At 43.3% G+C, this 14,392-nt stretch overlaps 1 protein-coding gene across 12 annotated transcripts in view; it reads left to right on the top strand.

Moving 5' to 3' along the window:
* Positions 1-14,392, top strand: part of KCNMA1 (potassium calcium-activated channel subfamily M alpha 1) — a 648,117-nt gene that overhangs the window by 553,324 nt on the left and 80,401 nt on the right. For all 12 annotated transcript variants that reach the window (XM_087702562.1, XM_087702561.1, XM_087702560.1 and 9 more), the window contains 2 exons: positions 3,359-3,583; positions 7,027-7,219. In XM_087702562.1, the coding sequence (XP_087558688.1) occupies positions 3,359-3,583; positions 7,027-7,219 (418 nt within the window). The remainder of the gene's footprint in view (positions 1-3,358; positions 3,584-7,026; positions 7,220-14,392) is intronic.

The raw sequence follows: 14,392 nt of genomic DNA, 5'->3' as shown, positions 1-14,392 counted from the left end.
AAGAATACAGAAAAGATGTGATAAAATCAAGAATGGAGAGTTGGCAGAACAAAGCACTGCATGGCCAATTTCTGGAAAAAATAAAAGATAAAGTGGACAGTGAACAAACTTGGTTATGGTTAACAACAGGTACATTAAAGAAAGAAACAGAGTCACTAATCCTGGCTGCGCAAGAACAAGCTATCCGCACAAATGCCATTAAGGCCAAAATCGAAAAATCCTCTGATGATGCCAAATGCAGACTTTGCAAAGAAGCTGATGAAACTGTTGATCACATACTCAGCTGCTGTAAAAAAAATCGCGCAGACTGATTATAAATTGCGGCACAATTCAGTAGCACAAATGATCCATTGGAATTTGTGCAAAAATTATAATATTAAAACAGCAACAAACTGGTGGGAACATCAGCCTGAAAAAGTCACCGAAAATCAGATGGTCAAGATCTTGTGGGATTTCCGTATACAAACCAACAAAATACTCGCGCATAATACACCAGACATCACACTGGTTGAGAAAAATAAGGTCACAATCATAGACATCACAATACCAGGTGATAGCAGGGTCGCCGAGAAGGAACATGAAAAAATCGCAAGATACCAGGACTTAAAAATCGAAATTCAACGACTATGGCACAAACCAGCAGTGGTAATTCCAGTGGTAATTGGCACACTGGGTGCTATTCCAAAAGCACTGGAATTACATTTAAAACAGTTAAAAATTGACAAAATCACCATCAGTCAAATGCAAAAAGCCGCACTGCTTGGATCTGCACGCGTATTACGAAAATACGTTACGACGTCCTAGGCCCCTGGGTGGGGCCCGACTAGTAACCAATGCCAAATCCGGCGAAACAACTGGCCCCTGTGATACAATTGTATAATAATAATAATAATAATAATAATAATAATAATAATAATAATAATAATAATAATAATAATAATTCCCACTATCCGTTCCATTCCATAGTATTTCCAAAGGAAATTTGCATTTAAAGGATGCAAGAAGATTCAGATTTGCAAGATGATGTTAGTTCAACTGTGTAATCATAGCATCAGCGTTCATAACTTCAGTGCCCTTGCAGGGGTTCCAACATGCATTGACCTGAAAATAATTCCACCAGAATTATAAGAATAATCTTACAAGATGACATAAATGTTTCCTTTTTCCAGTGGATCTTTGTCATAAATGATAACACTTCCCTATCGAAATGTAAGTTCGGCTGAGAGTTTCATTCTGAGGTGTTGACAGGAGATGGTAAAAAAAATCAATATGATTGTTATAATGGTGTGATCAAACAGCCAACTATTATTTATGTTCTGTCACCCCAATGTTTAAGGTTTTAAGGTTTTATTGGGATTTATATGCCGCCCTTTTCCCTGAGGGGACTCAGGGCGGCTTACAACCACAGGGGAGGGGGGTGCAAGGTCAAAAACAAAACAATATGTGCACAAAGAAAAAATAATAAAACACAACTTTCATTCAGCGATCAAACACTCGGGCGGGTAATTGGAAACCTATCCCCAGGCCTGCTGGGAGAGCCAGATCTTGAGGGCTGCGCGGAAGGTCTGGATAGTGGTGAGGGTACGGATCTCCATGGGGAGCTCGTTCCACAGGGTCGGGGCGGCAACAGAAAAGGCTCTCCTCCGTGTGGTCGCCAGTCGACATTGACTGGCAGATGGAATTCGGAGGAGGCCCAGTCATCCCTTCTTACTCCATTCCTGGGTAGAATGTGTGAATGAGATAGCGTCTATATCCGTGATGGCAAACCTATGGCATGCATGCCAGAGGTGGCTTGCAGAAACCTCTCTGTGGGCACATGTGCTGTCAACAGCTGCTCTTCTGGTTTCTGGCACGCACATGCACACCAGCCAGCTGGTCTTCGCAGGTGCTAGACTGCCTGAAAATGGCCCCCAAAACGGCCAAAAACAAGCCATTTTCAAGGTGTATGGGGGCCATTTTTCTTCACAGGTGCTGGAGCAGCCAGCTGGTCTTCACGGATGCTGGGGACCTTGAAAACAGCCCTAAAAATGACCAAAAACCAGGCTATTTTCTCGGCCATTTTTTGGCCTGTTTTGAGGCTATTTTTCTTTGCGGGCACTGGAGCACCAAAATATGGCCTGAAAATGCCCCCCAAAATGGCCTGAAAATGGCCGAAAAATGGCCAAAACTGGCCAAAGAACAGGTCATTGTGCACCAGCCAACTGGACTTCGGGTTTCTGGTGCTCCATCGCACGCATACGCACACATGCATGCCCATACTGGTTTGGGCACTTGGTGCAAAAAATATTCACCATCACTCTCTATTTTGAAGATCTGGCTCATATCTTCTGTACCAGGGTTGTCTGAATTTGGCAACTTTAAAATGTGTGGACTTCAATATGGCTGGCTGGGGAATTCTGGGAGCTGAACTCCACAGGTCTTAAAGCTGTCAGAACTGGAGACCCATCTTTTACACTAACCATGCGGGATTCTACAAGCGGTCCCCAACTTATGACTGCCATTGAGCCTAACAACAGACAACATTTCTGTTGTCGAGGTTGAGAAATTTGTTCAGTGAATTTTGCCCTACTTTATGACTTCTCTTGCCTCGGTTGTTAAGTGAATCACTGCAGTTGATAAGTGAGTCACCCAGTTCTCACTTATGTGAACTGAATGTGGCTTCCGCCATTGGCTTGTCAGAAGGTCGCAAAAGGGGATTGCGTAACGGTCATAAATATGAACTGGTGGCTAAGCATCTGAATTTGTGGGAATGTTGCAATGGTCGTAAGTGTGAAAAAGGGTCCCGAGTCACTTTTTTCAGTGCCAGTGTCACTTTGAATGGTCACTAAATGAAGTGTTGTAAGTCAAGGACTACCTGTAGCTATATAAAGCTACCATATTCTTTGTCTTCCAAACACTATGGTTTTTTTTCCTAAGCTTGGAGCATTTAATCCATAGGTGGTATTCAGCAGGTTCTGACCAGTTCTGGAGAACCGGTAGCGGAAATTTTGAGTAGTTTGGAGAACCGGTAAATACCACCACTGACTAGCCCTGCCCCCACCTATTCTCTGCCTCCCATGTTCCAGCTGATTGGGAGGGAATCTTCCCAATCCTTCCCTGCCTTATCCTTCCCTGCCACTCCCACCAAGCCACATCCACAGAACCGGTAGTAAAATGTGAATCCCACCACTGATTTAATCCTCTGTTAGATGTCATTGAGGTAAAATGGTGGAAGCAAATTCCATGTGTTCTCATGCACTGGTCTGCACAGGAGTGCTTGTTTCCAGTGATGAATTTTGCTGGCCTTGAAAACTCTTCATTTCTTCTAACTCCTCCTTTCTCCTCCTTTTATTCTGGTTTTGGTTTTTTTTCCCCCCAGACCCGAAGTGAAGCTGCTATGACCGTCCTCAGCGGCCATGTGGTGGTTTGTATATTTGGAGATATGACGTCGGCGCTGATAGGCCTGAGAAATTTTGTGATGCCACTCCGAGCCAGCAACTTCCACTACCACGAGCTCAAACACATCGTCTTTGTGGGCTCCCTGGAATATTTAAGGAGGGAATGGGAGACTATGCTTAACTTCCCCAAGCTCTCCATTTTACCAGTAAGTCTAAGGACCTAATCCTTCCTAACTCCTTCCCTTCCACCCATCCATCCCTTCCTCCCTCTCCTTCCTTCCTATCTCCCTTCCTTCTCAAGACACTGTCTTCCTCCTTCCCTCTCTCCCTCTCACTGCTTCCTTCCTGCCTCACTTCTCTCATAACTCACTATGTCTCCTTCCTTCATCCCTCCATCTTCCTCTCCTCCCTCCCTCCCTCCCTGCCATTGCTTCCTTCCTTTCTGCCTCACTTCTTTCCTAACACTGTCTATCTCCTTCCTTCCTCCCTCTTTCCCTCTTTCTCTTCTTTCTCTCCTTCCTTCCTCTCATTGCTTCCTTTCTTCTTATCTTCTTTCTTCCCAAGACAGTCTCCCTCCCTCTCTCCCTCTCATTGCTTCCTTCCTTCCTCCCTTCCTGTCTCACTTCTTTCCTAACTCCCTGTCTGTCTCCTTCCTTCCTCTCCCTTTCCCTTCTTCCCTCCCTCTCCTCCCTCCCTTCCCCTTTCCTTTCCTTTGATCTTGGGTTTCATTGTTTTGTGTTGACTCGTTATAAGCCTGAGGACTTGGCCTTTCCCTGTTTGTTGTAGCTATGAAAACCAAGCCCTGAGAGACCTTATTAGAGGAAATTTGCTGAGGCGCTCCGTCCCTTGTCAAGGATGAATTTCAGCGGCTATCAGATATGTTAGTGATGTTGCTCATTGAACACTTGCCTGATGCCTTGCATACACACAGTTTTGATGTTATGATTTTTCTTGACAGCAGGGCAATTATTAGTCATGGCATTATTTATGCCTATGAAACCTTTGAAAACGTTTTGTATTGTATGTCTATCTACCTGATCTCTTTGCCTTTGCCAAGATCTGTGGAAAGATCTGATCTGTTAGCTTTCTTCTACCTAATGCACCAATAGGGAGATCTCATCTCTTTCTTAAGGGAATACAGAATGAAAGGAGGTGAATTTCCTTATCTCTATAAATGAGGACAGAATTGAAGAGCCCCCAATTCAGAGGTGGTATTCAGCAGATTATGAACAGTTCTGGAGAACTGGTAGTAGACATTTTGAGTAGTTCAGAGAACCAGCAAATACCATCTCTGGCTGGCCATGCCCCCATCTATTCGCTGCCTCCCGAATCCTAGCTGATCGGAGGGAATGGGGATTTTGCAGTAACCTTCCCCTGCCACGTCCACCAAACCACGCCCTCAGGACCTTCCCCTGCCATGGCCACCAAGCCATGCCCACCATGCCATGACCACCAAGCCATGCCCACAGAACCGGTAATAAAAAAAATTGAATCCCAGCACTGCCCCAATTCCTCACGATTTATGCACAATGAGCACTATTCAGTGCTCATGATAATGCATAATAGGTTGCCTTTTACACCAGGCCAGGAAGAAAATCATCACCAGGTGTCTATTAAATATTTTCTTTGAATACTAGGCTTGGGGTTTGTTTTTTCTTCACCCTAAAAGGGCAACTTACAAAAATAAGCAGAATAAATGATAAAACAAAACAAATATAATCCAAATTGAAATCCATCAATATTTGGCTACCCTGTTTTCCCCAAAATAAGACCTCCCTGGATAATAAGCCCAATCTAGGCTTTTGAACACATGTGCTAAAATAAGCTCTTCCGTGAAAATATTGCAACATAGCAGCTTCCATGAGGTGACCACGCTCACCACCTCCTGCACCTCAAAAATAATAAGACCTCCCTGAAAATAAGGCCAACTGTTTATTTTGGGGATCAAAAGAAAACTGAAGGACACAAAATGGGAGATCACCACCAAAAATTAGTTGTGTCCTCCCTCCCTCCCTCCCTCCCCCCTCCCTCCCTCTCTCTCTCTTATACACACACATACACACACATCAATAGGCCTGGGCTGTGTTCCTCATAGCTCTAATTCTCATCCTTGCCAAATTTGCACACCTTGCACAATCATCCTGTTGTAATGTTTAAATCATTGAGTACTTTGAGGTATGCATTATAAACATTTTCCGACACATATAAACACCAAGAAGGACATCAACATGTTTTGCTAGATGGTCCAATTAGTAATTTTGCTGCCAAAAAAAAACCCACTGTACATTTGGTGTTATTAATTTAGTGTCTGTTTCTCTCCTAAACTAACTCTGACTTTGTTTAAGCAAATGTCATGATGGGATTGTTTAAAAAAATGTAAAACTTGCTACAGGCACTGCTTTTGGGGATCTCTCGTTCTCTGGATGGATGGATGAATGGACAGAGCGATGGAGAGAGAGGGGGGGGATGGAAGCAGGGACGGAGGGAGGAAACTCCAAGGAAGAGGGATTAAGTGGGGAACTAACCTTGAATCCTTGTATTGCTGCAGGAGACTTAAACCTGACCCTTCCTAAATTCCATAACATGTTATCGGTTCTCAAAGGATTCCTGTAGTGTAGGCAGAACATAATAGTCAACCTGAATCTTTCACATGAGGATCTGGATGGTTAGGTAGATATGGTTCGGGTTCGGGTTCGGGTTCGGGTTCGGGTTCGGGTTCGGGTTCGGGTTCGGGTTCGGGTTCGGGTGGGTGGATAGATAGATAGATAGATAGATAGATAGATAGATAGATAGATAGATAGACAGACAGACAGACAGACAGACAGACAGACAGACAGACAGACAGACAGACAGACAGACACACACACACACACACACACACACACACTGCAGGTAGATAGTGTTAGTTTGGCATGACCTGACAAATGTGCGCCCGACAACAGCGCGGCCAACAAAACCGTGGCGATAAAACCGCGACGTCGACAGCGTGCCCATAAAGGTGTGTTGACAAAAGAGCGACGACAGAAGCGCGGATACGGTTAAGGTAAGGGTTAGGGTTAAGTTTAGGGTTAGGTTTAGAGCACACTTCTGTCGGCGCGCTGTTGTTGGCATGCTTCTGTGCTCATTCGTCGGTGTGATTTTGAACTCACGTTTTTTCCCAATGGTTTTGTCAGCACGCTTTTGTCGAGTGCACATTTGTCGGTGAACCTTAGTTTGGTTCTATAAGGGGGTCATTCTTTTCCATATCACTGGCACAAATCCAGCATTTCCAGAAGTGGGTATCTGAACATGCCCCTCAGTCTGCTTTGAAGGACAATTGTTGCTCCAGGAGACTTACAGACCTTGTAAGTATCAGGCATGATGCCGAAGGTTTCCCATCATTCCCGCTCCTCGTTTGTTAGCAATCGCCTGACTGAGTATTGAGTCTTAAGACTAAAATGCTGCCATCAGCACCAGCCACCCTTTCTGATGAGCATGCTCCTTCTATTCTCTGGCATACAGTTAGACCCTCTTAATGTCAGAGCATTTAAAAAAAAGAGAGGATACTTGTTAAATCATTTCCCAAAGCTCCGTCTCACTGTTTAATTTGTTTTCTTTCGTTCCCTTCCTCTTTCCTCTCTCTCTCCCCTCCCCCCTTTCTCCGCTGAAGGGTACACCATTAAGCCGAGCTGATTTAAGAGCTGTCAACATCAACCTCTGTGACATGTGCGTCATCCTGTCAGCCAATCAGAATAATATTGATGACACTTCGCTGCAGGACAAGGAATGCATCTTGGCGTCACTCAACATCAAATCTATGCAGTTTGATGACAGCATTGGAGTCTTGCAGGCTAATTCCCAAGGTAAGGACTGCCCTATAATACTTCTCCCCTTCATGGTGCCTTGAGGGGACAGGAAATGGCAGGAAGAATATCTCTCACTCAGTAATTCAAAGGGACCTTCCATCAGCTCGCTTGACGGTTAAACCTGCTGATTGGGAAGATGGGGCTTTGGTGTAGCACGCGGAGGAACAAAAGCTAATCTGGGGCGCCCAAGAACTGAGGTCGATTGGGGAGAGAATCTCACTTCGTTCCCCTCCTTGCTCCGTCCGTAGAATTCTCGCTGTGCGTAACGCTGAAAGTTGTTGGGTTACGTTTTGCATTGCCAGAGGTTGCATCGCTTCGTGCTGAATGCAAAAGAGGATGACTTGAGCAGCATCTTTGTTTTGTCCACAAGATTATATCAACGGGGATGTCATACGATGCCAAAACAACACCTTTCAGGGCAGAGAAAAGTGAAAATAAGAATGATAATAATAAGGGGAGGATTTTGTGAGGATCTGCTTAACCTCTGCACAAAAATCCTTATAGTGTTGGCTGACATCCCTCTGATTTCAAAAGCGCAGCGCCTAAGAGCACTTCCTTCTGACTGTGTATTTTTTTTTGTTCTTGTTGTTGCTCCTATGTTTTGTTTCTGTTTTTCCAAGAGTGCAAAACAAATAACAATATATTAAACCTCAAATGAACAGACCATCTGCAAAGGCTTGGTAAATTTCATCAGTGCTTTTAACCTGCCCTGAATATCTTGCAACGTAGAAACGAACAAATAATAATTCTGGTCAATTGCTTTCATTCAAAAATCTACCATGAAAGATTCAATGGTCAAGGAAAACAAAAAGAAATAGTGATAGTGGTTTTTTTTTTAAAAAAGTCACTTCCTTACTTAAAACATGAATGTGATACGTGACAGCCACAGCTAAGGTTATATGATGGGTGCTATCTGTCTGCAGCAATGGGGTGCATTTCACATTTGTTACCACTGGTTTGCTTTGCATGCGCCCCTTCCACACGTGTGCCTGGCCTTCCACACCTGCGCTTTGCTTGCATGTGTTCCTTCTGCGCATGCACCCAGCTTCAAACACATACCTAAATAGGGCGGTATAGAGCCAGTGCCACCCGTGATTTCCGCTACCAGTTCTGGCGAATCGGTCTGAACCAGCTGAATAACTCTGGCTGTCTGGCCATTTAATGGTTCTCTATTAGCATCAAACTATACTCCAGATAATTCTATAACAGTCATGGCTAACCTTTTCCAGAGTGAGTGCCTAAAACATGCATGTGCATGTATGAATGTTTCTGTGTGTGTGCCCAACCCCCCAAAATGCAATGCACACCCGCCCCCATGCATGCACCCATCACCTATGCATGGACATGTTCCCCCAGTGCCAAGTGCCCCCGTGCATGCACGCATGCCTCCTGCACATGTCCTGCACCTATGCATTTGCGCACATTCTCCCCACGTGCCCCTGCACATGCCCCATCCCCCATGCAAGGGCAGCAGAGACCCGACGACCAGCTGGCCAGTGAGAGGCGTGCATACATGTGTGGTGGAGCTTAACTAGGGCGATGGCTCATGTGCCCACAGAGAGGGTGCTGTCATAGGTTCGCCATCACGGTTCTATGTTATCGTTGGGGCGCGACTGAGAAAACTTGAATGTTTGAATTGATTGTTAATGTTTATGATGTACTTCTAAACAAAATAGTCAAGTTTCTTTTACATTTGTATCATTTTGGGGGTGGAATAGGTGGAATATGGAAGTATATTCCCATTGTTTTTCTGAATTGTTTTTTTTTTAACCAGTTTTTATAGCTCTGGGTTTTTTGTTTTTTGTTTTGTTATTGGTTTCCCATCCAGAATTAGGCAGTTCTAATCCTGTATAGCTTTTGATAATCAGACAGCATTGTCTAAGTGCTGCCACCTAAGTTGAGATTTCAGATTGTACTAAGATTGTACTAACTTGACTATTGTTTTGAAAGATACACAAACTCAGTATAAAAAAAACCCATATTCTTAAAAACTTCCAGTGTTGGAGCATTCACAACTTCTGGAGGCAAGTTGTTCCACTGATTCATTTATGAGAGAAAGAGACACTAAATTAATAAGCCCCAAATGTACACTGGGGTTTTTTTGGCAGCAAAATTACTAATTGGACCATCTAGCAAAATACAATGATGTCCTTCTTGGTGTTTATAAATTGTTCATCATATGTTTTAGCCTCCAGCCCCCTAATCATTTTGGTTGCTCTTCTCTGCACTCTTTCTAGAGTCTCCGAATCTTTTTTACATCATGGCGACCAAAACTGAATGCAGTATTCCAATTGTGGCCTTACGAAGGTTTGCGCTGGCTTAAACTTTCCTCCTTATGCTGTTATGTTTCTTGAAAAGGAGACTGTCCAAGCCATTTATCAGACTCAGAAAAACACATAGGGAAAGTTATTATAATTTTGTTGCCAACTTGTTCCAGCTGGCCTGCTGAAAAATCCACCTTATTATATTTGACATGCTCTCCGAAACATGGATGTAGCCAGTTTTTGTATAGTAGTTACAGGATGGCCATGATGAAGCAAATGGTGCAAATTTTTAACTGTTGTGTAACGGAGACGTTATGGGTTTATATTCCTCACACAAGGGGCAGAATTAATCTGTGGCTAATGTCCCATTTTATCTATTTTTTCCCATTTGTTTTGGTTTGTAATGTTTACTTCACTTTACATTTTACTGAATTTATCTTTCTTATTATTAATTTGCAATGGATATCTTTGCGGCTTGACTTCAGCAGTGAAGAGTGGTTTATTATGCATATTATTTACTATGTGTATAGTAAAATATGTATAATAGAATACATTATTTGCTAATTTATGAGTAATTATAATACATAATATTAATATATTGCCAAACATATTAATAATATGTTCTGTATTATTATATATTGTAATGATTCATTAATAATAAATTACAGGCATTAGTCTTCAGTTGGCAAGACATGAACAAAATTAAAGCAACCCATAGTCATGGTGCTTTAATTTCATTTTTATTAAATTTTTCAAGAGGGGATTGAGAAGCTGAGGCAAACAGAGGAAATCAGATGTATCTATACAATGACAAGAATCAAATATTGATTTAGACTTTGTGTGAATGAAAATAATATATATTTATTCCTTGTAATTGGGTACAAGAATAATTAGGACAGCTGAAGTTCACATATGTGAATTATTCCAACTGTGACTTGAAAGTCACTTCAATATTGGAAAAACCTTTTTGACCTAGGCTTCCCCAAAAAGCACAAGGCAGATTCCTGATCCCGACAACACCCCTTTTATTTGACAAATGTGAATTCCTCTCATTTACATTCAGCAAGGCCTGGCAAACAGTCGTTCAAAGGAATATTTATGACTACAGACCTTATCTATCTTGGAAAGCTGCCATGGAAATATTTTACAAACGCAGTCCTGTGCAAGGAGAGACTTGGCACAGAGTCTCTGAGATTCACAGACAGATTTTCAGACTCCTGAAATGAACAAACAAATGAACGAATCATTTCTTGCAAAAGCCCACTCCCCTTTCGCTCCTCTTTTATTTCCTATGGGAGGGGCCATTCATTGTCCACCTGTGGTCTTATTCCCAAGTTGATCCTGATTTCTCAGCTGTTCTTTTCTTCTGGCAGCTCTGCGCATGTGCACACTGGGAACAGGCTCCAGCTGTTCCTCTGCCTCACTGCTATCTAGCTCTAAAGGCAGCTGAGAACTGCCAGATGCCTTTGGTCCCGTCTCTGTCTCCGATGCAGAGCCCTCATCCGAGCCTTGCCTAGCCTCATCACTGTCTGACTTTGATGCTACCACTGCTGGCTGCTGGCAGGCTACAACACAGCCATGAATTTCTTTTTTAAAGTAGCTACATCCAATAGCAGAACCAAAATTTTAATCTTACATGTTTTCCTGTTCATCGTAATAGAGAATGGTCCACATGTACCGGAGTGGTGAAAAGAGAGCTGGATGTCCTAGTGGATCACCACTTAAGTATGAGCCAACAATGTGCTGCAGCTGCCGAAAAAGCCAACCCAATGCTGGGTTGCATCAACAGAGGGATAACGTCAAGATCACGGGAAGTGATAATACTGCTTTATATCACACATGTGGAATACTGCATCCAGTAAGGTTCTATATTTAGGGAAGAAAAATAAAATGCACAGGTACAGTATAGGTGGTACCTTGTTCAAAAGTAGTACTAATAAAACGAAAAACGAAACCTAAACTGTGAGAGGGATCTTAGAGTCCTAGTGGACAACCATTTAAATATGAGCCAGCCTTGTGCAGCAGCTGCCAAAAAAGCCCACACAGTTCTAGGCTGCATCAGTAGAGGGATAGAATCAAGATCACATGGTGTTAATACCACTTTATATGGTACTATATTATATCCCAATATACCACCTTGGTAAGGCCACACTTGGAATACTGTATCTAGCTTTGGTCACCACAATGTAAAAAAAAGATGTTGAGATTCTAGAAAGAGTGCAGAGAAGAGCAACAAAGATGATTAGGGAACTGGAGGCTAAAACATATGCAGGAACTGGGTCTACTTTAATGAAAAGAGGGACTGGGAGAGACATGACGGCAACGTTCTAGTATCTCAGGGGCTGCCACAAAGAAGAGGAAGTCAAGCTAAAGCAGGACAAGAAGCAATGGTGAAAACTAATCAAGGAGAGAAGCAACTTAGAACTGAGGAGAAATTTCCTGACAGAACAATTAATCAGTGGAACAGCTTGCCTCCAGAAGCTGTGAATGCTCCAACACTAGAAGTTTTTAAGGAAATGTTAGAGAACCATTTGTGGTGTATGGTTTGCTGCCTAAGCAGGGGGTTGGACTAGAAGATCTCCAAGGTCCTCTTCTTCATCAGCCACCTCCAGACTTGGGGGCTGTTGACTCTCCATCTGAAGGCTGATGGACAGCCCAGGCTCCACCTCTCTCTCTCTCCCTCTCCCCCCTCCCTCTCTTCCCTGCCCCCTCTCTTTTTCTCATAGCTCCACTCCCTCTCTCCCCTCGGAGCTCTCAGGTTGCCTTGATGCTGACCCTGCTTCCCTTGCTGCCTCCTCATCTGATTCGGTTGCTGGAGAGGCCAGTGGCTGACAAACCACAACAGATTTACTTAACAACTGTGGCAAGAAAGTCAGCAAAATCCACTTAAAACATCTCAATTAACAATAGAAATTGTGGACTCAACTGTGGCCGTAAGTCAAGGACTAACCAGTATTTGGAGAGGGATGGTTTTAGGTGGAAAGTCAAGCAGAAAGCTCTCCTGTCCAAACTTCTATAGAACATCAATATCAATTGGGATGTCGAAGGCTGTGTAGAGGCCTCCCCCTCCCATCTGTCCTTAATAAACAGGATCTACAATGGCCATAACTTCCTGTATCTATAAAGGAAGAGATGCTATTTCTGCAGGCCTGGCAGAGAGCTCACTATACCGCACCTTGCTCAATGCATTTATCTGGCGAGAGCAGCTGTCACTTCCTTTTTGTTTAATAGTTGGTGCATTATTCATCCTGAGAGGGAAAAAAACATTTTAAATCATCTAATTCAGGTGCAAAACCTGACCCAAATCACTTTTCTGTTTTGAAATGTGTGGCAGCTGGATTTACCGCAGAGACCGCTTTTGTGTGCACTCCAACTGGACTCCTGGAAGTACTCTAGTTGAAGTAATTTGGAAAAAAAGACTTCAGAATGGGCTGGAAAGACGCCAATTGCACGGGAACAGACCTAGAATGAAGTGACAGGTCAATGGCTCCCAGAGCATCATTTTAATGGATGTTTTTTAAAAAAAGAAGAAGAAGAAAAGGAGAAGGTTGCTTCCACAAAGAGCTTGACAATGACTCCCAAATGGGTGCCACGCTTCTCTGTCCACACTGAGCCAGTGTGATGATGGCATGGAGCATAAGATCTGGAGCAGTGGTGGGATTCAAATTTTTTTTTACTACCGGTTCTGTGGGCATGGTGCGACTTTGTGGGAGTGGTAGGGGAAGGATACTGCAAAATTCCCATTCCCTCCCCACTCCTGGGGAAAGGTTACTGAAAAATCCCCATTCCCTCCCCATCCCACTAACCTGCTTTCCAGCTCCGTTCTCCTGTTCAGGGCAACAAAAGAAGATCAGCTGGGAGGCTGTGGGGGCAGGGCCAGCCTATTTGCTGGTTCTCCGAACTACCATATTTTATATAGTATAAGACACATCTTTTTCCCCCCAAAAAGAGGCTGAAAATCTGGCTGCATCTTATACATTGAATACAGCATTTTTTTGCCTCCTGAAACCCTGCCTCCTTCACCAAAATGGCCATGCATAGCCTTTAGGAGGCTTTCAGAGTGCTCCTGGGGGCTGGGGAGGGAAGAAATGAACAAAAAAACAGGCTCTTTTTTGCTCAATTTTGCCCCCCAAGTCCCCAGAAGCACTCTATAAGCCTCCCAAAGGCTATGCATGTCCTTTATTTGACAAAAAAAATGTTTTTTGCTTGTTTTTGCCCCCCCCCACTCCCCAGGAGCACTGTACAAGCCTTCCAAAGGCTATTCATGCCCCTTTAAAAAAGGACCCATTTTTGCAAAAAACGTGCTGTTTTGGGGAGGTCTGCAGAGTGCAAAAACTTTTTTAAAAAAAATTACCTCTTCAAAATCTTGGTGCGTCTTATACTCCAATACGTATTATACTCCGAAAAATACGGTACTCAAAATTTTTGCTACTGGTTGTCCAGAACCTGTGAGAACTGGCTGAATACCACCTCTGATCTGTAAGTAAACTGGTTTTTCACTTTCAGGAACTCGAATCACTCCTCAGCTCACCATTCCATAGTTCTCCTCCTTCTGGTAGCTATAAAGCTTTTGGAAGCCCACAGTATCTTTGCATCAGACCCTGAAGAAGACAACTTTCATACTCTCTCATCCCTCCAACCCCCATGCAGAAAGAAAGATGGAGAATCAAAGTGGAAGGCAGCTCTGATTTCAGCTGCTGAAATCCTAGATCAGCTACTTTTCCATCCGTTACTGACACCAGACATCAATAGTTTTGTTGATTAGGATTAGGAAGCCTAGAATGGCCTTCTAGAGTATCACATGTATGTTAAAAAGGATGATGATGATTTCCATTTCCTAATGTGGTTTTTAAAATACTGTGATTTTATGCCTAGTGAGGGATGGATATCACTGTTATTTGGCTAA

This window comes from Thamnophis sirtalis, unplaced genomic scaffold, assembly GCF_051295495.1.
Source record: "Thamnophis sirtalis isolate CommonGarterSnake01/CBP01778 unplaced genomic scaffold, rThaSir2_p1.2 scaffold_15, whole genome shotgun sequence".
In the NCBI taxonomy this organism is placed as follows: domain Eukaryota; kingdom Metazoa; phylum Chordata; class Lepidosauria; order Squamata; family Natricidae; genus Thamnophis; species Thamnophis sirtalis.
Note: the sequence above shows the minus strand (reverse complement) of the source record. Positions and strands in the feature narration are given on the sequence as shown.